The sequence below is a fragment of the Myxocyprinus asiaticus genome, chromosome 25 (assembly GCF_019703515.2).
Source record: "Myxocyprinus asiaticus isolate MX2 ecotype Aquarium Trade chromosome 25, UBuf_Myxa_2, whole genome shotgun sequence".
NCBI classification, from domain to species: domain Eukaryota; kingdom Metazoa; phylum Chordata; class Actinopteri; order Cypriniformes; family Catostomidae; genus Myxocyprinus; species Myxocyprinus asiaticus.
Genome location: NC_059368.1, coordinates 37,610,045 through 37,637,294, shown reverse-complemented (window position 1 = coordinate 37,637,294; position 27,250 = coordinate 37,610,045). Strand labels below are relative to the sequence as shown.

General features: G+C 39.0%; 1 protein-coding gene across 1 annotated transcript; it reads right to left on the bottom strand.

The window, feature by feature from the left end:
- Window positions 1–1,237: 1,237 nt before the first annotated feature.
- LOC127415826 (solute carrier family 22 member 6-A-like) lies at window positions 1,238–20,321 on the bottom strand. Its single transcript, XM_051654805.1, has 10 exons — window positions 19,724–20,321; window positions 17,227–17,330; window positions 13,987–14,141; window positions 13,626–13,794; window positions 12,695–12,821; window positions 9,678–9,784; window positions 8,596–8,807; window positions 3,841–3,949; window positions 2,657–2,869; window positions 1,238–1,532 (listed from the first exon to the last, which is right to left on the bottom strand). Exons 1-10 carry the CDS (start codon window positions 20,072–20,074, stop codon window positions 1,460–1,462), a joined length of 1,620 nt encoding a protein of 539 aa, XP_051510765.1. The 5' UTR covers window positions 20,075–20,321; the 3' UTR covers window positions 1,238–1,459.
- Between the last annotated feature and the right edge of the window lie 6,929 nt (window positions 20,322–27,250).

Sequence of the window (27,250 nt, the reverse complement as noted above, 5' to 3'; positions counted from 1 at the left end):
AAATGCCAAAACTGTTACAGGAGTACTGTCTGAACAATTAACATTGGCATCGTTATGTATTGTAAAATTGTGTATACTGGGTATATTGCTGTTACTTTTGTCATTACCATTTCCATATTGGATTGATTGCACACATTTAAATATTTATACATATATAATCTTACTATTTCTTATTTTTAATTTTAATTTTAATTTTTATTGTGCTACAGCATCTAGTAAGGAAGCTGCAAGTGTAATTTCATTGTACGGGTGCAATGAGAGTTATACATATACAATGGCAATAAAGATTCAATTCAATTCAATTCAATTCAGTGAAATCAAATAAACTTCCAGAGGCAGAAAAATCCCTGCTAAAAAGACCATCTTAACCAGCAATTTCCATGATGGTCTAGGTGGGATTATGCTGGTCAGGTAGTTTAAAAGCCCGGTGCAGACACCAGCATCCCATGCTGGAGGACTAGCACCCAAAACACAACATAAGCTGGTCTTTTCAGCAGGGAAAGTCTTCTGTGGGTGCTTTTGTGAGGAGAATTTCATTGCGTTCTCTGCATTCCCCTTTTGGAAAGATGTGAAAAAATACAAGTGAACAAGAGACTGCAGATGTGAGGAAGTGAATGCACAAGGCACGTGTTTGCACCCTGCTAGTTCTCACATTTGGAAACAAATTGAAATGAGAGAGTCACTGGTATAAAAAAACAAAACAAAAACATGATGAAATGCAGCCTACTGTATGTAACTGTACATTTCTAAAAATGTCATAGTAAAATGTACATTATTTACAAAAAATAAAAAAATAAAAAATAAAAAGCACAGTTAAACATAGCTGGTGACTAACATGAGTCTTAAAGGTGAAGTGTGCAATTTTGTGTTAAAATACTTTCTCCTATCCCAATATATAAACTAAATAAGCAGCAAGTTTGTAGGTTGATTAGCCTGAAAAATGTAAACACTTTTTGAGCATCCCGACCAGCTTGACAGCAATATTGGCTCAGAGTTGTGGGCAGAACAATTTGTTTGCATGACCAGTGACAGAAGGGGGGAGTGTTCGGGAAACCTATTCAAACACAGTCATTATTTCACAGAATGGTGCAGAAATTACACATTCACCTGTAAAGACAATGCAAAATTAGAACCAGGTTTTAAAAAAGGTAAATTCCTTTTTCAAAAAAAAAAAAAAAAAAAACATTGCAAAAAAAATAAAAAATAAAAAAATGATACAAATTGCAAATGCCCTCATATTAATGTCTATTATTGTACAAATGTAACAAAACTGCATCCAAACTCAAAAAACTGTGAAATATAGCCCTGGCTTTCTGCTAGCCACAGAATTTGGCTGCATTTCCATAAAGCTTTCATAACTACATTAAAGTACTCCTGGAACGAAAAGTCGAAAATGAGAGCTGAAAAGCCTTAACTTCTAATTTGGCTGTTTGGAGACAGTCTAATGTAGGCCTGCTGATCACAGGATGATGTTGGGGTTCTGTTTGGGACATTCTTCATATAGAGCGTGTTGCAACTTCTCAGCCCTAGCACTGTAAAACAAGGGCAAAATAAACAACATTTCAAGTGTATCGGGTTTAACTGTGATCTGTTCTGAACAAAATATGTTCATATTAGCATATTGTGGTTTTCCGGACTCAGAGTGCAGCAGTTAAACACTTCAGTTGTTTTCATTTTTGGTTTATGTTCTATCCAGCTCTCCTTATTAAAAAGAGATGGAATGGCAAAGGGAAAAAAATTCCAAATCCGACCACGGAGAAAACTATTTTTTTTTTAAATGTCCCTGGTGAGGGTGCTGGCATCATTTCAGAGTCCATACTGTAAGTGTCAACAACTAACCTAAATAAAACTACTCAAAACAATAATAAGGAACTAATGAAAAGTTTTTTAATAAGTGTTCATACCATGATAACATTTTATGCTGCAGGCATGCACATTTGTAAAACCTCAAAGGAAAACTTAAAAATAGGCCCAGATAGAATCTGCAGACTTTTCTGCATTTTCTGTGCTAATCAATGGATTTGCCAATATTTGCCAGGTTAGTGACATTACATATTTAAAGTTTTGTTTGAAGCACTTAGTAGCAAGTAAATTAGAGACCCACTTTACTTTATTTTCTCTACTGTACTCTCTACACATTTTCTTCTATATTTGTGCTGTCTTTGCAATCACTCTTGAGGATTGCGGCATGTTGCTGTTATGGTATTATATATCAGATAACCCCACCACTAAATAGCTTGTAATAATAATTTAAAAAATTGTGATTGATTGCTTTACATGTCAGTCAGATGGCTCTTTCTGTCTAAGGGGGCAGGTTTTAGCCAGTTTAAGCTGGAATATGTAACCAGACTTTTTGCCAAAGTCAGAGGTCTAGCTATGTGAGGCTAGAGAGTGTATAGAACTTGAATGATGAGCTTTACAATCCTGCGAAAATCTGCTGAGTTTTGCGCATAGTTCTGCAAATTCCATGTTGGCCTGCTAAAAACCAACATCAGAACTCAATCAAATACACTTGGTCTACTCCAGTTCTCAAATGAACAAAGATTTTTAATGTTCACAGTCTTTCTATAATCCAATAAATGTTTCACTTTTTTCCAATGAAAAATCCATCTTTAATATATTTGACCTAGAGTGGGGAGGGTTGGGGTTATCTCACCTGGCACTGGTGCGCTCCACATCCTCTATTGTGTCTGGAAGAGGCGAATGGGCTGTCTCAGGCAGAAACATGGTGAGGGCAGCACCTATTAGCGGACACAAGCCAAACACCACCATGGGGGCATGACGGCTGATGTTTCTCAAGAGGTAGATGATGGGTGCAATCACACCACCTGCCCGCGCACACATCGAACCCATACCTATGCCATTTTGTCTGCAGAAATTGAGAGGAAGAAAGACTTTCACACCAGCAAACCGCAGCTGAGTTAACTTGAAAAGGTGGTCTGGGGTACAGTTCATGTTAACGCAGGCAAGCAAACCAAGTGTGAATACATACTAATAATAAATTCATGTAATTATTTTGTTGGCCTGATTTGATATTTCTTTGAAAATTAGTCGCCCCATCAGATTGGGGGATGGTGGTAAAGGATAAGCACCAGCTGGCAACCGAACCCCCAGTAGGGGCAACCCACAAACTATTTTGCCAGCTGTATTTTGCCGTGCAAGGGTAAATGTGACCGAACCTTAATACCCTATCTACACCGGACATGAGCGTTGCATCAAAAGCAATAGAACCCCATTATAATCCGTTGTGGCGTGTCCATCACACCGACAATAAGGGAGCCTACACACTAGAGGGCACATTGTGTCAGAGCTGCAAATGCATTGATTTCAAAGGGGATAGTGTGTTGGAAGTACGGAGAGGGAAAACGCAAGGGTTTATGATAGTAAAGCCCCGTCAAAGGTTGAAAACTTTTAAACTTTTGCTTCAACACACTCTGCTGTAGACATCCATTGACCAATGGGAATCTCGGAGAGGCGGGACTAGTTGCGGTGTGAAATAAAAAAAAAAGAAACCCAGGGCGGACAAACTCAAACATGCGGTGTATTCATTTCCTGTCCTCTATTATATTTCTCTGTCTGGCTAAAAAGATAGTAAATGTGGGTAGAGAGCCTGGAGAAGAGTTTCAGTGTTTACTGGTACATTGTCATTAAGATATATTGTAAATAGCCAGCTCTATCCGTAACCACCTCTTCCCTGTGTGGTATACTTGACTTATGTATGACTTGATTTACGAGTTCGGTGACATTCCAATTTGTTTGGAACTTGTTCACATGTCTTAGGTATTTATCAAAACCCCCTATGAAACCTTAAACTGAGCAGTTTCTCTTGCTCTTGCTCACCTGATGACAGTTGGGAAGACCTCTGCTGAGTAGATGTACACAATGGACAATGAGGCGGTGATCCCAAACTTACCCACCATGGCAAGTATTGTGCGAACAATGGACAGATCTAAGGGGACAGAAATGATGTATGGCTGAGGTTGGATTGGTTATGACAGAAAGTCATGTTTAAATGCCTGGCCTTGTCCTCAAATCCTGAATGCCTAGAGGAAAGTTGCACATGAAACTTAGTTCTATAAACCTTATGTCAAATCAAATCACTTTTATTGTTACACAACCATATACACAAGTGCAATAGTGGGTGAAAGTCTTGGGTGCAGTTCCGAGCAACATTGCAGTCATGACAGTGATGAGACATATACCAATTACAATAAACATCAGATTTACACGACACAATTTACATATTTAATATACACGTAATTACACACAACACAATATACAAATAATAAATAGAATGTACAGTATACAAAACACACAATATAGAATACACATTATACAATAAAAATAGTATATATAAAATATACAGCAGGTTGTATTGTACTGTATTGACATTCAGGCTGTTAGTTGATAGTCAGTTGCCAGTGTGTTGTTAAGAGAGAATATAATTTATGACAGTCCAGTGTGAGATAATAAGATTAATAAAATGCAGTGCTGATGTATATTGAACGTGAGAGATCAAGAGTTCAAAAGTCTGATTGCTTGGGGGAAGAAGCTGTCATGAAGTCGGCTGGTGCAGGTCCTGATGCTGCGATACCGCCTGCCTGATGGTAGCAGTGAAAGCAGCCCATGGCTCGGGTGGCTAGAGTCTCTGATGATCTTCCAAGCTTTTTTCACACACCGCCTGGTAGAGATGTCCTGGAGGGAGGGAAGCTCACCTCCGATGATGTGTCTGGCAGTTCACACCACCCTTTGCAGTGCTTTGCGGTTGTGGACAGTGCTATTGCCATACCAGGTGGAGATGCAGCCAGTCAGGATGCTCTCTACAGTGCTGGTGTAGAACCGTGTGAGGATGTGGCGGTTCATTCCAAACTTCCTCAGCCGTCTCAGGAAGAAGAGGCGCTGATGAGCCTTCTTCACAACGGCCTCAGTGTGGACGGACCATGTGAGTTCCTCAGTGATGTGGACACAGAGGAACTTGAAGCTGCTGACTTTATCCACCGGTGCTCCATTGATGGTGATGGACCTGTGTTCTCTGTCTTTACTTCTGAAGTCCACCACAAGCTCCTTTGTCTTGCTGACGTTGAGGGAGAGGTTGTGCTCCTGACACCAGTGTGTCAGAGTGTGCACCTCCTCTCTGTAGGCTGTTTCATCATTGTCAGTGATCAGACCTACCTCCGTCGTATCATCAGCAAACTCAATGATGGCATTGGAGCTATGTGTTGCCACACAGTCATGTGTGTACAGGGAATACAGGAGTGGGCTGAGAACACAGCCCTGCGGGGCTCCAGCGTTGAGGGTCAGTGATGAGGAAATGTTGCTGCCTATTCTAACCACCTGGTGTCTGCTTGACAGGAAGTCCAGGATCCAGCTGCACAGCAAGCTGTTTAAGCCCAGAGCCCAGAGTTTCTCATCTAGCTTGGAGGGCACTATGGTGTTGAATGCAGAGCTGTAGTCTACAAACAGCATTCTCACATGTGTTCATTTTTTCCAGGTGGGAGAGAGCAGTGTGTAGTGTAGATGCAATGGCATCATCAGTGGAGCGGTTGTTGCGGTAAGCAAACTGCAATGGGTCCAGTGAGGGAGGCAGCACAGAGCAGATGTAATCTCTGATTAGTCTCTCAAAGCATTTGCTGATGATGGGGATCAGAGCAAAAGGACATCAGTCATTTAAGCAAGTGATTTTGGATTGCTTTGGTACAGGCACAATAGTGGACATTTTAAAGCATGTGGGGACCACAGACAAGGAGAGGGAAAGGTTGAAAAAGTCCATAAAAACACCAGCCAGTTGGTTTGTGCACGCTCTGATGACACGGCCCGGAATGCCGTCTGGACCCGGCATTCACCCGTCGGAAGAATAAGGTTACATCCGCTACAGAGACGGAGAGTGAATTAACCTCTGTAGCTTCGGCTGCGAGAGCTCTCTCCACGAGGGCGGTGTTATTTCCCTCGAAATGAGCATAAAAAGTATTTAGCTCATCCGGGAGAGAGACAGTGGTGTTCACGCCGGAGTTTTTATTCCCTTTGTAGTCCGTGATGATATGAATTCCCTGCCACATGCTTCTAGAGTTGGTGGTGTTAAACTGTCCTTCAATCTTGTCCCTGTACTGCCGTTTTGCTGCTCTGATAGTTTAGTGCATAACTGGCTTGTTTATGCTCCTCCGCATTCCCAGAATTAAAAGCTGAGGTCCGCACATCAAGTGATGCACGAACATTGCTATTTATCCATGGCTTCTGGTTGTGGTAGGTCCATATTGTTTTGCTCGGAACAACATCCTCTATGCTCTTTCTGACGAAACACGTTACGCTATCAGCGTAAACCTCGATGTCATCATCAGAGGCGGACCGGAACATCCCGCAGTTTCCTGCTCACTTATACTCCCATACAGTTCCTTGAGTGCCCGGTCTGTGTTGGCTTGTGATAATGACCGCTGTGAATTCCCTCGGTAGCCAGAATGGTCGACACAGAAGCATGAGAAATTCCAGATCAGGAGAGCAGAAAGACTTGATAGAATGTATGTTCCTCTGATCACACCAGGATTTGTTGTTCATAAAACATACACCACCACCTCTGCTTTCATCATATTTCTACAAATGGGTAAGTTATATAAACAAACAATTTGCGTATGTCAAGATATTTAGATGTGGTTCAGAATGCTCCAGACCTCTGAACAATCCACAGTAGTAAGCAGTGTTATGAAAACTGAGGAGCCATGAAATTCATTGGTCATTTTTTCTTTAAGAAGGGTGCTCATGGGTGTCCCCTTTATGGCCGCTATGTGTCCTCGATGCACCCCTTTGAAGATCCCACACTGGTACGGACTCTACAATGGACTATGGACAAACAGTCCAAGCAGCAAAGTGTAGACTCAGAGGAGGGCCATTAGGGCTGAGAATTCCAATTTCGAACAGGGCCAGAGACATCATAGGATGAGATGGGTCACTCTTATACAGGGTCCGAAATGAACACGGCAAATGGTGGTAGATTTTCTATTTGGCCGGTGAATTTCAGTGTCACATGCCACTTTGGTGGATGAATTAAAATTGTCAAACATTGTCAGGTTCCCAATTTTTCTTTTCTATCAATATCTATGCCAAATTAATGTAACAAGTTCCAGTTTTGTCCTCATGGGTGGTCCCTAGGCCTACAGTCATGGTCACAGGTGTTTGATGCAATTACCATAAAATGTTTAGATTGAACGGCTCTGCTATTACAGTTTGAATAATTTCAGAATGATAGTTAGCTAATTTCGAAGGTCCCGGGTTTGAGCCCCAGCTCAACTGGGCCTTTCTGTGTGGATTTTGCATGTTCTCCCTGTGTTTGCATGTGTTTCCTCCGGGTGCTCCGGGTGCTCCGGTTTCCCCCACAAGTCCAAAAACAAGCAAGTTTAGTGAACTGGAGACTCTAAATTGCCCCGTAGATGTGAGTGAGAGTCCCCCAGCCACTGGGGGTTGTGTCAGGTAGGGTATCCGGCATAAAACCCATGCCAAGTGAAATATGCGGATCACGGATGGTCCGCTGTGGCAAACCGTAACGGGAGCAGCCAAAAGAAGAAGAAGAATTTAGCTAGCTTCGCTGCTCATTGATAGTCTAAGAAATCTAGAAGCAATGAATGCAATGTTCAGGACCATTCATGCCATTGAGAAGAAGGGAAGATGAGTAAGTTTTGAGTAAGTTCAGTGGATGAGTAAGTTTTAATTACCAACCACCACACATAAAATTTGTTGATTGCTGTCACTAGATGTCCATATAATTAAGTAATAGGGTTGGGAACTGGTTTTTAAAAACACCAGAACCAAATGATTTTTATGACATCCGGTGCCATTGAAGGATCTCGAACATGCATTATTATTACAATGCAAAAAGAAAACTAAACTAAAATACTAATAGTGTGTTTTGATACACTACTATTTCGCAGTGCCGCAACATTACTACTGAATCTACACCATGAAACATAAAGCATCACCAGTGTAGAGGTCTGATTCTGCAACAAAGGACTCTTTTGAGATGATTCTTTTTAGTGAATCAACAATTTACAGTGCAATCAGTGTTGTCCGATTCCTGCAAAAAATTCATTTATTGAGCTGGTTCTTTTTAGTGAATAAACAACATACAGCACAACCAGCCACCTTGGCTGGTAATCTTAAACATTAATTTCGGACCCTGCTCATATGAATGGGGGAAACCATAACGCTAAATATGGCAGCTGTAGGAATGGAAGTCCCACCTTACAGTTAAAAGAGCCAATCAACTTTTTGATAGAGACATTGCTAGTCAGTTGACTGAACATAAGGTGGACCAGGCTAAAAAAAAAAAATTTTTTTTTGCACGATTTGAGCTTAAGAAGCACAGTTTATGATACCATTGTTGGCAGATGTTATTGCTGTCTTTTTTTTCCAAATCTCTCCAAATCTCTTTGACAAGAAAATAGCTGCCTAATTGCATTATATGTCCACCGCATGACCTTACTTGCCTTAAAGTGACTGACAGGATCTTATACACATTGTAGCTGGATAATTTGATAACCCTTTAGGTGGACCTCTTGAGTCTTAGTGATTGTAGAGCTTAGTTGAGTAGATGTTGAGTTTTTCACCTACCATCAGGTATGAATATGGTGAGAAGGCAGGCCAGGCCTCCTACTGCTAAGAATGCTAACTGGGATATCCTGCGAGAGCGGTTTAGGGTGAAGAGTGTAATGGTACGTGCTGGCATCTCCACCAAGCCAAAGATCATCTGCGTCAGGTAGATATTCATCCCAAAGTCTGATATATTGAGTGACAGCCCATAATATACCAGGACGTTTACAAACCTGTAAAAAACACAGTCAGTAAAATTCATACCACCATTTTGTGAACCAGAACTACAGAGCTAAAGCAGAAGTAGTTATGTTATTATTATTAATAATATGATTATCATTGTACAAAAAATGAAAATATGCATAATGTAAAGAAATTAGTCATGAAATGCAGGAATGTGTGAGTGAATTAGATTACTGCAAAGCCAAAGAAATAATTGTTAAAAGTAAATCTGAAGAGAGTTGTGCACTTACTGTACTTCTATACATTACTTGTTTTCCAGAACAAAATATATATAAATATCCTGAATGCAAGATACATTTAATTGAGAAGCTAAGCTGTGTAAGACATTTAGACTTGTTTTTAGACAATATTTATTAGGCTAAATTAAGGTGATTTTTCTTAACAAATTATTTGTATTGTTTAAGCATTAACCTCAATACATTTAGTTAGATTTATGCTGTTTTGGAGTTACAGTGTAACTTTCCTGAACAGAAATGAGGAATGACTGTAATGTTTTGACATGAGTGTTTTTTTTTTCTATTAAGTTGCACAACTGAGACGTATTCCTTTTAGAAGAGAGTGAGAGTAGCTTTCTTCAGACTTAAATAAGAGTTTCAGAGATGTTGCTTTATAAAGCTCATGTAACTAACTTGCATGTGCAGTTGAGTCTAGACGTTCTTGATATCTCTTTTGATCTCTTCCTCTTGCATCACTCCTTTCCTTACTGGCCTTACTTAGTCTGTTTCTTCAGTTTTTTTGCTTGCTCTGAGAATTCTAGATCTGAGCTTTGAACATGTGAATGGTGTTTGCTTAAGATCAACTGTTGAACCATTCATTCGGAATTTAGGTTGTGTTGTTTGCATCTAAGAGTGTATTTTTACCAGAGGTAGAACAGAATGAGGGACTGTTTCCTCATTGTGGGTGTTCGGACCAGATCAATGACTGTGTACTTCCGCAGGTCTTGCAGTTTCTCTGAGTTTTTGGTGTTCTGCAAAGTAAGAGAGATTAAATGTGACTCCTTTGTAGGAGAAGTTGGATGACTGAGAATGTTTTGAATATTCCTTTCTAAAGGGAGATGTAACTTGGTTACATTCCAGATAAAATGCAAATATAACTGCAAAGCCCTGCAGGAAAATCCAGCTAAAACCAGTGTAATGTGGGAACTGCCTTTCAGCATGGTAGCTGGTTTCTGGCTGGTCCAAAATGGTTTAGGTTGTTGGCCAGCTGGACCACTAGCTGGTGAGGACCAGGCTGGGCCTGTAGATAATCTTGGTCATGAGACCTGCTGGAAAAACCTGGTTATATCAGTTGGCCAAGCTCATTTTTGAAACATGGCAGCCAGTTTATTGCTGGTCCAAGATGGTCTACCAGCGCAGCCAGGTCCAGCTAATGAAACAATCTTGCAAAATCTAGAAAGTCAAGGCTACCACCTATGACTTTCCTTCTTTAATGGAACACAAAATGACCTATTAGACAAAATGTTAGCCTTTGTGACCATTTACTTACATTGTATGGAAAAGAAATGCAATGCAAGTGATTGATTGATGTCTGAGGCTGTCAGTCTCTAAGGAGCTAAGGAGGGGAAGATACTGTCAGTCATTATTGTCTTGAGCAACACAAGTATCGCTTTGATTAGCCCACTGTAACTTGCTTTGTCTAAAACAGTTTAGCAAATTAGAGTTTTGTGATGATGCTGTTTTACTCCTAAGACAGATGAAATTTATGAATGTATTTCTTATTTGCATAACTACCTACAGAATGTAACATTCACACAAACTGAAAATTTGTAAGTTCTATACCATTTAATAGTTCCCACACCTCCCGCACATTTCCCAAGGCAAAAACGCCACTATAGAACTAGCTTTGAAAAATTAACAGGTCTTTCCAGTAAAAGACAGATAAGATAATGCTAGTCATAAGCTAGGTTTCTATACAAATGTTTCTTATTTTAAGCGCATTTCTTAAAAGTCAACCAAAGCAAATGCAAAATCATTGCACGTTTCCATATCTAGCCTACTACATCATGCACATTTTCCTGAGGGAGCCCGCATTGTCATGATAGAGCAGCTGAATGACTTGCTTTGGTGAGAGTTATATTTGCGCTACTGTACATAATTTTATTAAATGCTGCCAAGAGATGCAGCAGAATGAGTGTGATATATAATGTGGGCTAAAATGGCTGCTATGCCCAGCAGGGGCGCTTTAAGGTACCTCTGGGCACATAGGCTCACTGTTCCGTGAAGGCCCCCTTTCAGTTGTTGAGCGGGGGGTTGGTCCGTGTAGCATATGTTCAATGCAAAGCAAACCTGCTTTGCATTGAACATATGCTACACGGACGCCTTTCACAGTTGTGCACTATCTCCGTGTCAACAAACGCGTCTCCCACTGAAAGCATTTAGACACGCCTCCCGTGAACATGGACAGGGGAAAATGGGGTGGCGGATGAGCTGGGCCCCCTGGTTGTTGTGGGTCCCTGGGCTTCAGCCGTGTAAGCCTGTGCGTTAATGCACCCCAGATGCCCAGACACCAGCAGCCTCCATAAACCCAGAAAACATCCACGTTCAAAGCTGTTCTGGTGGATTGTAAGGAGCCACTTTAATGACCAGCTGTGGGTTAAACACTTCCGAATGTCAAGAGCTATGTCTGAAGAATTGCTTTTGTGAGAAGGAATGGAAACACATGCACAAATGGTCAAAACACATAATCATTTTCATCACCTAAAAGGTTCACTCATATATATAAAATCATATATAAATGTATAAAATTATGACCACTCATGTGAGATGAAGAGTTCAGTAATATCAGTAAACTTTTAAAAGCTTTTTCATTCTACATGGAGCGGGGGCACACCATGTTAGCATCACATGACCAACTGAATACTACTCGCTTAATCTTAGAAACTGCTTTGTTATTTGACACTTTCATTCATGGATTAATTTAATCCTGGCTTACTGTGCATAGTGAATTTCTACAGTGGCATTGGTAACTGAAAACTACTGTGTTTGAATGATGCAGCATCCACGCAACTAGGTGTCAGTGTAAGCTAAAGTAAGCCACTTCGACATACTTAAAAAATCTTAAAAAATTACTGAGTGCATCTTTAATGTGCATTTTGACCTATGCGAAACTCTAGAAAATAAACCTCTGCCTAGTGCATATACCTTTAAGTGAATATTGAGAATATCAAGCATTTCCAATCCAATTTAAAATTTGAATATATATAGTTAGATGAAAACCCAGCAATAGTCTCAGATGGCACACCCATGGCACCCCACACCAACAGACCAAGTTAACTTCATGTTTGATGCATATTGCACACAAAACTGGACACGTGAAAATCGCTAGCTTCAATCAGATTGCCTGACTGCAGTAGAGCTTTTTGTTTTTTGTCCAGTTTTTGTCTGGTACAAAGTTTTTTTTTTTTTTTTCAGTCTGCTGGGGAACAAAATTGTGTTTAAAAGGTACAGTATCTGCTTGATATTATTAGCACTTCTGAGGAAAAACTTACCACAAGATTAGCCAAATTTTGCAGCTTTAAATCAGTAAATCCACCTTGTGTTCTGTCTGTGATCAGAACTTCCATCTGTCTAAAAGTTCAGATTATTTACAAAGTCTACATTCATTTCTGCTCATTACTTCTGTATTTTCTGTACAGATTGACACACCATTTTTTGAATATTTTTCCCTGCTGTTCTTTTACTGTGATATCAACTACTTCAAATAAACCCACCCCTAAACACGTAAATCTAAACACACTGTGGTTGGTCATTTTCATGTTAGTAAAATGGTATCTACCCATCTAAGTGGTAGGTTCTTGGCCAGAATATGCTACAAAGTGGACCAGATTTCTTACTGTAAGTCCAAAGTTTGGCTACGTGAGACTACAAGTATAGCATACCTTGCAAAGCTCCATGTCATCATCGTCCAGAGGTTTGCCGTTAATAAGTGCTGCCTTACTAATCAGATCCAATGCCTGTTCATGCTTCTGATTGGCCATCAACCAACGGGCAGACTTTGGGAGCACCCTGTGAACACATAAACATACGTGAATACCAGAATGCACAAGCAAGAACGTACATGCACACATTCATTTCCTGGAAAAGCTAACAAAAACATGAATGAGGGGCATTAAAGTTTGAAACTTGCCAATCACAATCTGCCTGGTTGTTTGCCTACTAAACATCTTATCTACATCCGAAAGCTAATGCAGCTGAATTGATGCCTCAATTCCCAATAAGTCCGTGACTTCACAGGCAGTGTTTGTGTCTGAAGGTACCTTGTAAGGAAACTGGTTTCAGGTAGCCTTCTAAGGCACTATAATGTTGTCTAATGATCTAAAACAAATTCAAGGGAGCTTCAGAGAATACTAAGCAAATATTTAGATACTACAATGCTTATTTCTCAGTCTCAAAGTCAAGTAGGGAAAAAAAGAAAACTGGACATTTATAAACATTTGCTGCATTCAGCGGCTCATTCGGATGTCGTTATATTCTTTCGACCAACGGGCGAATTGTGCACAAGATTGTGAGAGATCTAAGACAGTGAAGGACACATTTATGTTATATTAAAAAAAATGACTAGATAAAGGCATCTCTGCAGACATTTATGTAAACAATGGATTTAGACATGCCTTGATGCCTTACTACCTCCAAATACAGCCTTTTTAAGCTTTCGGACGCAGCTCTCTTTTCCCCAATTTTTCCCTCTCTCCCAATTTTTCCTTCTTTCCTCTTCCCTACAGCTGGGTAGCATTAGAGAAGTGAAAATATGTCCTTGTGACCTGTTTTTGTGTTTCCTATAAAAAAGTTTCCAGCTCCTGTGGAACTCACCAGATGTAGAACAGGAAGAGGAAGCCAGGGGCGGAGATGGCCAACTGCAATTTACGCCAATCTCGGATAAGGTAGGCCACCCCTGCCAGCAGGATGTAGCCAAAACCAAAGAAGTAGTCCGTGATGACACCTGCCAGCATGCGTTTTTTGGGGCCCGTCCACTCAGTACCTACAGAACCAGACACAACGCACACAGTAGACAGTGAACTTCACTCACAGTAAACCAGACAGTTGTCTCTTGCTGTCAAAATTTTGATAATGCTACAATATCTCTTTGACAATTATATTTTTTTGGTTCTGGACAGCTTGACAAAACAGAACAGGGCAAGATGTTAAAGTCTTTAGTGGATGTCTTACTTACCCAACACAAATGCATTCATAATCACTGCCGACACTGTCATGCCCACCACGAAGCGAAGCAGGACATAGATGTAGAAATTTGGGGCAAAAGCTGCCCCCACTCCAAAAATGGCCTGCACCGCTAAACCGATCAGTATGATCATTCTGCGGCCATATCTAAAACAGCACAGAACCTCAGTTAGCTTACTGTGTAATTAAGCTTAGTTCAGTCATGCCAAATCTCAGAAAGATTAAGCATGTGAATGTGAGTATGACATATTGATTGGATATTGGTCTTGGTGGACTAGATCTGCTATGCTGCTGCTACTGCAGCGCAAGTATGGACACTTGCTACTGCTAGAACATACACATAGATACTGAGTTAGCATGTGGACATGCTGCTGCTGCTGCACAATGAGACATGCTGCATTGAGCATGTGTTACATCCTGCCGCACAAATAAACCTAACAAACGATCCCCCAACAATGCAAGGAAGCTGCACAAATGCATTAACACAAACACAAAATGCAACCCCGCAACCAAGCAGATCTAGGCCAAGACTTATGTACTGCTGCTGCTCTGAAGAGCCATGTGCACGGAGTGTGTGCTAGTCCAAATGGCGTAACACTTATGAACTAAATTTCTATGTGAACCTCAGCCTGCTTAGCTGATTAGCTTAAATGCTAGTGACCTGAGTCAGGAAAGCCCAGAGATAATTTAACAAGTGAATTAGACTAGCTATGTGTGAATTTATTTAATCTAAAGACCTAAGATAGCGATATGTGCCAATCAGATTTGGCAAAGGCTTTCCTTGTTAAGACGTGCTTCTATGTGTCATGGCCTATCAGCTTGTGCCACATAGAGTTGCATGGATGAACTTTGGTCATTTATGGATGGATTACACTACATGATTTCAGCCCAGATTGCAGTTGGGCCGAGTCAGTACTTGTGGGCTCCAGTCTGCAGATTTTGGGCCAGTCATAGTTGTTATATTTTTCAGAAAATTGTGTAGGATATGACTGATACAGACTCCAATTTCTCACCTTCAGACTATGATTTCATCTCGACAGAAGATATCAAACATGTTTTATAGGTGTGTTGGGCGATGAAGCACAAGAAATGGAGATGTCGAACAAGCGCTCAAAGTGGAGCTTAACTAGTAAATCTTTCCTCCCAAGAAATGTGTTTGGTCCATTTCTTTCATGACTCAGAACAGAGCAGCAACCGCAGCCAACTCCTGTATCCATGTTTGTTTACATCTGTCATGCGTCTCTTAAAATGGGAGGGTTTGTCACTGAATCGAATGGGCTTGACAGTTGGGTGGTGTGCGATCATCAGTGGTTTGGTTTGTGATCTAGCCAGTTACATAGTCGCCGAGTTAGTAATACCTAATATTTTAGCCTGATCTCACAGTGAAATCAGAAAGAGTAGGTTGAATTTTCTTTAGCAAAAATCAGTATATGCTTACCGAAATTTAAAACACTGCTCCCAGTGGCCAAAGCGGTGTGTTGTAGGGCTTATAGGCACGTGTGTGCTCCATTATGTCCAGGAGAGTTCACCAAAAGCTAATTGTGATGCAAGTTCTTTTCAGCTGTTCAGGATGTAATACAGTGAAGAGGAATGCATATTTTATGGACTCTACCCCCCAACCCAAACCCAAACCTAACCATTAGTGGAATAAAATGAAATGTTAGAGGGAAAAGTGCCCCTCCGAACCAGGCTTGTCACTGATTAAGCGAAACCGATTACTTCCTGTTTCAACTTGAATAGGAACCTGGGTCACTCAAGCTGCTTACGCAACGCGCTCCCGGTCACAAAATCTGTGCTGAATGCAATTGGCACTATGTAATGTGCAAACTGATTATACGATTATAACACATAAATTGCTGCTGCCACAATCAGTAGAAATTGGACACAGATAAACTCTTTTAAATAAAATTCCTTTTACTGCCTGCTTCCCACAGGTGGTAACTGCACAATTAATTTCTTGCACTAGGAAAATTGCGCTGACTTGTGAATAAGGTACTTTCTATAATAAGATAGAAATTAAACTGCAGGTGTGTTTATGCTAAAAAGAAAGACAAAGACTTAAGTTTAATAAGTATATAGTACCTTGTCAAGTTGGACTGTGGTTGGTTAGTTCAAGGTGCTGTTTTTTGCACTGACAAACCACATGCTACAACAATGTGACTGTCCAATGAATCCGCCCCAGAGTCTTATTCTGTTTCCTAGACAGTATCATTCTCTCCAGCCTTTCCAGTATAATTGAGCATTCCACCCCACATTCTCCCTTCAGTTCATTCAGCAGTGAATGTTTTCACACCACAGTGCTGGTATTGTCTCTCCGACACTGAGATGTGAACATGTGCTGCATATTAGGGGCGCTCTCTGAAACCACTGCATTTCAAAACCTCAGAAACTTTTGATTTGGCGACAGCACAACCCAGCTAACAAATTTGTGTTCTTTAAATTATTTCCAAAAGTTATGTTGTCATTGTGGAAATATTTTAATGTCCAGTTTTCTTAACATCAGTAAGTAATATTCTTGAAAACATAAAAACTTCCTGAAAACTTAATTTGCCAGCTACTGGATCAGTTTTCACTCTGAGAAAATCTAGTTTTAAGACGTACAGTCAATGTTGATCTCAGAATATTTTCCCCTAACATTGTGAGAATTTTTATCAAATACTAATAGTATCATACAGATGGTCTATTACAACATTTGTTACTAAACTTCACATGTTGTTAACCAAAGTTGTTGGAACGTTTCCTGTTAGATGGGAAAGAAGCATTCAAGAATTCAGTCATCCCTTCTCTTTATAAATATCCGTAAATAAAACCAAGACCACTCAAATAGAAGCCCACATACAGCAGAGACGCCCTCACAGTCGTCTCGAGAGTGTGTAAATAAGCGGTGGAGAGGGTGCACTGAGGTTCTTACAGACAGAGTCGCATTGTCAGCTTGTTGACATGCCGTGTTCAGCTGGAAGGATGTGTTCACGGTATAAAAAAGTTCTCTAGTCACCTATTTATGTTAAAAATCCAGAACTTCCTGGTATTTAGGGTCTTGTCCAGGCACGCACAGTTTGTTGATTATCTCATAAGTGATGTCACTCAGAACCATTTGTCAGCATTTGATATGATATCAGTCATTACATTTCAGATTCAGTTTTTTTTTTTTTTACACCTGAGAATCTTTGTGCATTTATGTGTGCAGTATGTGTGTGTGTGTCTTGAAATATCTTGAGGTGATTCTACTTACTTATCAGCAAGGGCACCAAACAGCACAGCTCCAACCAGCAGCCCAAACATATAGATAGAAGAACCAATGCTGTTCAAAGTGGCATTTTCACACACTAGATCCCACTGAAATATAAGGTGATATGGGAAAATGGAGTGAATCACTGAAAAGAAATCCAGGCCATATGAAGCTAAGGTGTTCAAGCTGGTTTTTAGACAAGGGTAGCTGGTTTGTTGCTGGTCTGAGGTGATGTACCAGTCCTAACCAGCCTGACCAATATGATCTACCAAGATGAAAAGGGTTCCACCAGCTGGTAGTCCAGCTGATAAACCACCTATACCATTTTCACTAATAATGGCCAGTTTCAACCAACTTATTACCATATAAAAGCAGCTACCAATGGAAGCTAGTTGCTAACACTTTACAATAAGTTTATATGTGTTAACAGTAAATGCATTAGGCACCACAAACTAACAATTTAATTTATTAATCTTGGTTAATGTTCATTTATAGAAATGCAGTTGTTCATTAGCTCATACTGCATTAACTAATGTTAAAATATACAACTTTTAATTAACAAAATCATTAACATTAACCAATATTAATAAATGCACTAAAAGTGTTGTTCATTGTTTATTCATGTTAAATAATGAAGTGAACTAATGTTAATGAATACATCCTTATTGTAAAGTGTTATCAGCTACTTTTAGTTGGATCTCCAGCAGGGATTTGACCATCATCATTTTAATATCAGATCTGACAAATAGACATTAACATTAACTTTTTTTCCAAAATGAATATTTTTGGTTAAACTTGATACACTTGTATAAGGGAAAGTGTTTTATGTCCTGTGAATGGTCACTATTTTTTTTCAGTTTTGTCACTGTTTAATATATTTTTTTTTCTATAAAAGCACCAATATCCCATGTAGTCTCTCAATTAATATAACTCATGAAAACAGCATGCACAACAATTATAATACAATTTAAAGAATGCTATTTAAAGCAGTTTTAGATGGAGTTTAGCATGTCACACCTGACAATTTAACTCCCTTATTTCCAACAGTTTGCCTCCCTTATGCTTGCATCCACACAGATACAAATTAATTTTTAACTTATTTTATTGCTTTGAAAATGTCTTCTTTACTTTTTGTTGGGGTTGGGATTTGCAACATTTTAAAGGATTCCCAAGAGATTGCCCATTTAGAAACTGATTTTACGAGTCATATCACAGGACTCAATAATAAGCTACGAAATTACATTTAAAGTGCAATATGTAAATTCATGATCAGGCAGTATATTTTTTAATAATACTTATTTCTACATTGTTCATTTTGAATTGATTCTGTATTTCATATGAGGATAGTCACACAGCAGGCCATTTTATACATTTTCTACATTTACACAAAACACAATCTGAGTACATCATTTTATATTAATGGGCAAAAGGTGTTCTTAGCTGTCCAACAAAATACTGAAAATATAAGAAAAATATGATTGGCCTTTTTCTAAGGGGACAGTAAAATTAAATATCATGTCAACTGCCAGTTGACTGTGTTATAAGTTCACCACACTGTCCCTTTGCTTTAGAGTTTTGGCTGGATCTTCGAAGTTATTGTATTCATATATCCTCTCCTCTCCCCATATCCATGCCCCATACCCTGTCCGCTCCCCTTCCCACCGCCTCCGCTCGGCAGCTGGACAGCAGAGAGAAGTATCAGATGGTCGGGCCCCCATTGTGAGGCCGGGACAACATCCAGTGTTTGCAAATCAAAGCAGGTTCTGTTAATAGGTCCTGCTGTGAGCAACTCATCTGTCCTGCTTTCCCGTTCTTCATGTCACCAGTCAAATGTAGCGTGACAAAGGCCATTCTCACAGTGTTATGAGTTACACCTCTTTAATGAAGCGGTCTGTGATGCCTTCACCACAGGAGGCCAGAAACTCTCACTGCAGCCTGGTACCCAAACCATCTAAACCACACCACGCAACCAGTCATATAACACCAGAGAGAACTTACAACGTGTCCTAACCATACATAACACAATTAAGCAACAAGCAATAAAAAATATCTCATGTTAATCAGAGATTTAGTCCAAACCAGCCCTGACCATGATAGCCCCACCCACTGTGAACTCCCATTGGTCCAAAATCCCGATCGCCATAACTGTACAAAAAGATAGGAAAAGGCTGTCAGAATTTGATGTAAGCCTGACAAAGGAGATAGTATTAAAATTTGGTCTAAGTTTAGGTATTTTGAAAAACCCCAAACCAAGTTTGTAGAATAACAGTATGTTGACTTTGTCAAGCCAACATAAATATGTTCTGATTGGCTGTGATGGAGCCACTTTGCACTGCAGTTTTGCGTACAGTGTGGACAGACAGATTGCTTGTTGCTGTAATTTTATTGCATCACATCTGGTTTGGACACAAGGAAGTGCCACGTGGGAAACATCATGCACGTTATATCATAAAACTGCTGCCTCCTTATTCAACCCCAATGTTATGAGATTAGCACTCACCTCTGTGGCAACAGTGCTGAGGAAGACATCTTTGCTGAACTCCCATCCACCCTTGCAACCGGTTGAGTGCTCAGTAATTGGTAAATTGAGGTCACTGTGATTAAGCTGGGACAGTGCGCTGGAAGAGCATGACTCCCCAGGAGCATTGCTGAAGTTGAGGCCCAACCCAGGACCGCCAACGTCGCCTGGTGGCCAGGTAGATCTGCACAGGTGAGGGGGCACGGCACCAGTAAATACAGACACCAACATGTGGAAGGCCAAGAAGATCTGTGGCAGGCAGATCCACACATAGAGCGTCTTCTGGAAACGTCCAAACCCACCAATCCGGTCCAGTACCTCGTCAAAGTTCATCCTGCCTGTTCTGGAATGCCACTAAATGAAAACTCTGTGTCACACTGTATCTATTCAGATAAGGATGTCTGGGCCCAGGATTCTTTGGACACTCCAGGAATTTGAATCTTTGCATATGTGTGTAATGCTCTAGATGATATCAGATCAGTATTATGATGTTTTAAATGCTATCTGATTCAGGCCAGGAGGGACAGGCACAGCATGAATGGCTGGCCTAGGTCTTCGCACACCTGTAGCAGAGAAAGAGGGAGGGAGAGTGAGCGTAAGAGAGAGAAGGAGAGGTAGAGAGGCGGAGAGGGCTGCAGCTGAGTTCTAGCTGTTCGAGTTGTTCAAGGGAAATATAAGGAGGGGAGGGCTGGGAGTGACCCAGATATCTTCAGTGAGCCAGTGAGAGAGAGGGGGAGGAGCTAGGGAGTGGGAGTGGGAGGTTCTTTTGGGTGAGGGGGAGGAGCTTATCTATGCCCCAATGGGAGGACCACTTCTACTTTGAAACGTTCTCTCAACTGCATTACACACTTGCGTAACTAGTTCACTGACTAGTTCCTGTCTTCTCTCAACCTACACCCGTTTCTTCCTCTTTCTGTTTGTTTCATTCACAGACTTTATGCCTGTGTGTTTGAGGGAAATATCAGAGGAAGTGTAATAGAGAGTAAATGAGGTTTGCTTGTGCATGCTGTTGTGCCTTTTTACACAAAATAACTCTACCCATAGGAATAACAATCACAAGTAAGCAAATAGAGACTTTTACTTAAGTTTCCTTCTCATACTTTTCTCAGACCTTTTTTTATCAGGGCATAATAGTGAGAGTTCATGGTTCACCGCTTATAAGGTTGGAACCTACTACCTTTCAGTTACGAGCCCAAGAGTTTAATACACATGTGTCTTCTTTAGACTTTTGGAATAGATCTATACAATGTTTCAACTCAGTTTTGTCAAGATACAATCAAAAGTCAGAGATTTCAGTATGAACTCAAAATTGTATCATTACATTTTTCAAATTGTACAAAACTTTACATTTTTGCAAAATGATTTTTATGTGCCTCATTGTAAGTCTTGCGGCAGTTTCCTGGTAAAATGAACACTAGAGTCACTACAGCAACATCTTTTATTCACTTTCACACAAATCATGAGTAAAACGGCAGTTAATAACATACAATCACGTTATGACATCTAAACACTTTAACATAGTGCTTGTGCATTTTACTGCAGAAATTTTAACATTTGCATTACATAATCAACTACATTTACAAGCTTGTTTGAGCACAGTCAAATTGCACAGTTGCTCAACTCATAGAACATAGCACATGTTATGCAAATGACCGGGTACGAGTCCTGAAGAGCATGTGAGTCGACATGTTTTTCGTTTCACATTTGCTTTTTATTATACTCTCGGTTTGGTTTAGATTTAAGGTTTAGTGTAGGAAGACCAGTATTTTATTTATTTTTTATTTAAAACTCAATAGAACATTAACCTTAAAAACTTCATCTGTTTGGTAGAACATTTAACTACCGCATTTTTAGCGGTAATTTCTATGAGATCAGTCTGAAACAATTCTAACAGCAAATTGTCTGAGCAATACTATCCATATTAATTTTATAGCTCTATACGCCTACTGTATGTCAATAATTGTCTCATTTGTGTCTACTTTTATCTCTTCAAAGGAAGTTTAGTAGAAACATCTGAGACAAAGTTTATTTTATAAAATAAAATCGGTTAAATTCGTTCATTAAATATAAATTCCTTAAATTATAAATGGCTACAACATGGCAGTATGCTCTTCTGCAATTATCGAACTCTTTCTCTGCCATTCCTTCATCACAACTTTTTGGCATTATGTCAAGAGTTTGAAGAACAGGTCTGCTCGACATATATAGTGTTGAGAAAAGAGCAAGCATGAAGGCAGTGTTGGGGGATTAATTTACTAAGAGCAGTGATGCTACTAACATAATAATATTTTTCAGTAATGTCACAGTAGCTGCGCTGATGGCGTAATAGTCTAGATTTTCTGCAAACAAGCTATTTTTGTCCAAAAAGTAGAAAGGCGACAAAAATCCTTAAAATGTCCACTCTCTCTCAAGTGAAGCATTAGGAATCCTGCATATCTTTAGTGGTTCAGTTCGTTCAAATGCTTCAATTTTAAACGAACCGAATCAAAAAGTGATCTTTTATTCATTTGTGACCCTAAGCAGACGACTGCATGACATTTTACATTTTTTGTAGTGATATACAAAATAGTAACATACTATAATTTTACAAAATATTATAATATTTAGTACATTTTAGGTGAATTGGTCTGTTCAAATTCCTCATTGTTTTTCTAAAAATATGCTCCAAATGCAAAAAATAAAAAAATCTATCTGTCTATCTATCAATCATCAGTGGGGGCTGCTGTTATTCAGCATTCTTCAGAGAGGCTTGGGAGTGGAATCCAACACACACACACACACACACACACACACACACACACACACACACACACACACACCCACCCATGCTGACTCACCATAAATATACTGTATATGAAAACATCTATGCACAGCCCTCTTAAACACACACTAATGCCATTCACAAAAACCCAGCATGCATCATTAGTTTGGCTCAAGGATTACAGAATAAAACTTTACTGTTATCAATGAGGCTGTGTGTTAAAAACTGCTTAGTTTAGTGTGTTAAACACTGCTTAGTCTTTCACTGCTGTTTTGACTGACACCATATAGTGTGTTAGTTGTCAAGGTTAAGAGAATTAAATCACAGGAAATATGAAAGTTTGAGGGTAAGAGCATAGAAATATGCATGACCACCATACATTCCAGCAAATGTCTCATGCTCTGGCAGTTGTCTCAGCTCAATGGATTTTTTTTTTTTTTTTTTTAAATCAATTCTTCATGCTGGATTTTTTAAATGTAGAGTTAACACTTTCCTGCTTCAGATGTCAGATCACCTGCTTTATGTCAGGGGACAATGTAAAGGTGTGAGAATGTGAGTTTGTACACTTTACATTTATATGTACACACTTGATCAAATTTACATTTCTTAGATCTTAATAACTCATGATTTTTTGATCTTAAGGCTTATGTTTAACTTATTGAAATTCATTTTGTGGACAATTATAAATTGTGCTTACATATTAATATCTTTACAAAACTACAAAACTAACATTTCTTTTTTCTTTTTTCTTTTTTTTAATTGATGAGTAAAACAAACATGATCATGCGAGAAGTTGGCATGTTGCCTCCTAATGTTCCAGTACCCTGGCATCGGCCCCATCATGCTTATTTATTGACAGGCGCCATCTCCCATCAGACATTTTTGAATCAGTTCAAATATGTTTAACTTCTCCTATGGTGCAACTGGAAGTGCGTTGCGTCAGCAGCATGGGTGACCTGGGTTCTCATCTGGCATTGAAACCAGCAAGCAATCGTGCCAACACAATGAGTGAGGAATGCTATTTGGAGGTTCCATTGACCTCTAAAGGCCAATTCACACTGCCCCAACAAACACCAACATCCAACACTTGTTGGGTTTTGTTGAATCAGTGTGATCACCCTGTTGGAATTTGTTGGCGTTCGTTGGCATCTGCTTTCACCGATTCAACATGTTTAATTGGCATTTGTCGGGTCTTAGAATGTTTGAGCAGTGTGGCATGATTTTCCAAAAAACTCCAGTAAACTCCAACAAACAACTTTTGTTGAAAATTTGTTAAAGAATTCCATTCCTCTCTAAAGAAAACATAATTTTATGTCAGTGTTGTATTCAGCAGTGTGTGTGGATGACACACATGAGGGAATATGAACAGGTGCATCTCAAAAAATTAGAATATCATGGAAAAGTTCATTTAATTCAAAAAGTGGAACTTTCATATATTCTAGATTCATTACATATCGAGTGAAATATTTCGAGCCATTTTTTGTTTTAATCTTGATGAAAAATATTACATATTAACTTTCCCCACACTTTGTGGACAAACCTCATGTGTAAAATGTTTATATATTAAATCGTGCATGTTTGGCTTCAATTTCATCCTCTTGTCAGTCGTCTTCAAAGGCGAACAACGACAAGTAAAGATGGTAGTTTGTTGGTGTTTGTTGGATCAGTGTGAGCACGAAAGTTTTGTTTCTCAACATTTTAAATACAACAGCCAACTTTAGAATGTTGGAAGTGTTGGTGTCTGTTGGTGTTTGTTGGGGCAGTGTGAACTGGCCTTAAGACCACATTTTTACTCTGCTGACAGTAAGGTTTAGAGTTACAGTAATAAAATATGCATTCCTCTTCACTGTATTACAGTTTTTTTCAATCTCTTTGGCTCATTTTTTGAAACAGTCTTAACATTCTCTAAAAAGTGCAATTGTCACAACTGTTTTATGTCAGTTTTGTCTAGCTGAAGGCTATTGTGTCACACTGAGCTTTTTAGATACCGATTTCAACAGTAGGTAAGTTTACTGGGAAAAGTCAATACTGTACATTACTGTAGTACACAGAAATAGGATATGCACATTTGTATGTATACAGTCAGTTTATTTTGTAGCAATGTGTTACATGTAAATTCACATTTGCATGTCTATTTTTACACATTTTTTACATGTAAAGTCATATATAGTGAACAGAAAATAGCCACAAAATGACATCCATGCAAAAAAAAAAAAAAAAAAAAAAAAAAAACAGCAACAATGAAAAAACCTGCAGTAGTTCTGTAAAAAACAATAAATTGTACCTCCTGACAGTACTTAACACTACAAATTCCCATCTTGTTGGTGGACATCCTGTCGCTATTGTTGGTCTGGTCAGAGATTTAGCTGATATCACAAACATTCCATGTCATAGATATTTATGGAATATACATGTATGTCTGACAGATTGTGATAATTGAATGGATCATTTTGCATGTGATGCTCACACGATGAAAGAATGTTTAGAAGTTGTGAAGAGTATGACAATTTCACTGAGAATCAACTCATCAGTTTTGATCAGCAAGCCATGTGCATTTAGTTATTGTGCAAATTGTAGACAATTGTACTTACTCTTTTGCACACATGTGCCAAAACATGTGCAATTTGCTTAAATGAATAAGAAATTCAAATCTGGTCCGAACAAGAAGCTAACTGTTCAGAGATTTTAACTTATTGTTTTGAAAAAAATAAATAAAAATTCTCTTTCGAGAACTGAGCCAAAGCGATTGAGAAAAACTGTAAATCATTTACAGCTAAAACCAACTCTCTTTTGGCGCCCCTCTGTGGGCATTTTTCAAAATTGTGGGAAAATTTTCAACTGCAGCTCACATGTGCCCTTACATTCAAAAACACTTCCCACTTTGGCCACTGGGGGCATTGCTTCAAATTTTGTTAGCACATTCTAAATGTACTGTTTCTGATTTTGATTAATAAAGGAGATGAAGGATCTAAGGTTCTAATTTGAGTGTTTAAAGGCAACCTGTGTGTGTGTGTGTGTGTGTGTTCAGGTATATATGGTTTACGAGGACTATTCAATAGCACTATTCTAGATTATACACATGTACTTATGCTATAAACATGGTTTATGAGGACACCTCAAGTGTCCTCAAACCAAAAGGCTTAAAAAACATACTAAATGTTTTTGATATTTTTATTTATTTATTTATTTATTTGAAAATGTAAAAATGCAGAAAGTTTCCTGTGAGGGTTAGGTTTAGGGGTAGAGTTAAAGGATAGAATATATAGTGTGTACAGTATAAAATATATTATAGCTATAGAGAGTCCTCGTAAAGCACAAATACCAACACTTCACGTTCTCAGTATCTTTGCTAGATTGTTGTTTGATGTTGAGTACTAACCTCACTCTCTCTGTCTAGTTGGTCCAGTCTCGTGTATCTGTTGTTTCCCCGAACTTCTCCTAGACATATTCTTAAAAAATTGATTTGACAAATTAACAAAAATGGCCGCCACTGGCCAATCAAATTTCAGCACCTTATAACTCATATTGGGAATGGCCGAGGGTTATGGAAATTACTCTACACAAGCAGGGTATCAACTCGAAGCCGCATATAAAATTTTGTGAATCGTTCCAAAGATATAAGCAAATATGTTTTGGGTGTGGCCTATACTGACTAATTAGCCTGTATCTTGTGAATTGTGCAATTTTCAAGCTTAACAAAATTTGTACACATGGACAAGTGAACACTCTGAGGTAACATAACGAGTTTAGTTCATTTTTATGCTAAGGGGTGCTATAACTTAAGACAATCCTATTTTAGCAACTGTGCTCAAAGCAGGCAAAATGTCACACCAACATAACTGTCCACAGCATCCACAGGATCTTTTCTGTCAAATGTGGTTTTTTTTTGGTCATCTCGCCATATGTGCTTGGCCCCCGACAATAGTCGCTTACGGCTATATTTATTGTATCTATTATTATTACTATTATTGCTTTAAAGACATTGCAAATCATTTAAAATTTAGCACTGTTATTAAAAGTGCAATAAGAGATGTACTGGGATTAAAAATACGCCTATAACAGGGCAATGATACCAGTGGAAATATTAGCTAATAATTATGTTAGATTGTCTCTGTCTCTCTCACACACTGTCACTGATTACATACATTTAAAATATTTTAAATTAAAGCTGCATTCTTCTGAAATAATTTAGTCTCTGATTACATCTAAACATTATTTTCAAAAATACATATTAAATGGAAGTGCATGCTGATAATCCAGTTAAATAATGTCCCTACATAAAACCCTACTGAAATGTTCTGATGAAATCAAATCATACATAACATTTGACATTGCATAGCATTATAATACATATTCAGCATTATATGTAGTAGATTAATATGGCACTATCATTAAACCTCTGTAAACTTTAATTTTCTCTCACGCAGTCAGAGCAGATCACTCGATCTTGCACATCAGATGGACATCAGGGGGCGTATTATAGAAAGATCCACTGATATACAGTATATCCACAGTTTTCCTGAGCAACCACTGGATCAGCGCCATGATGATTCTAATTGCCTGTTTTATGTTTCTGGTCTTGAGACACAATGTAAAAACTACACAAATAAGCAATTAAGACAGAGAACAACAACCATTTAAGTGTTATTTGGAGTCAAAATTAATTTCAGGCTCAACTTGTGCAGTTGTTGGCTGTCATAACAACTCAAAGTAGTAAATGATGCCAACATACCTAACTTCGGACCATC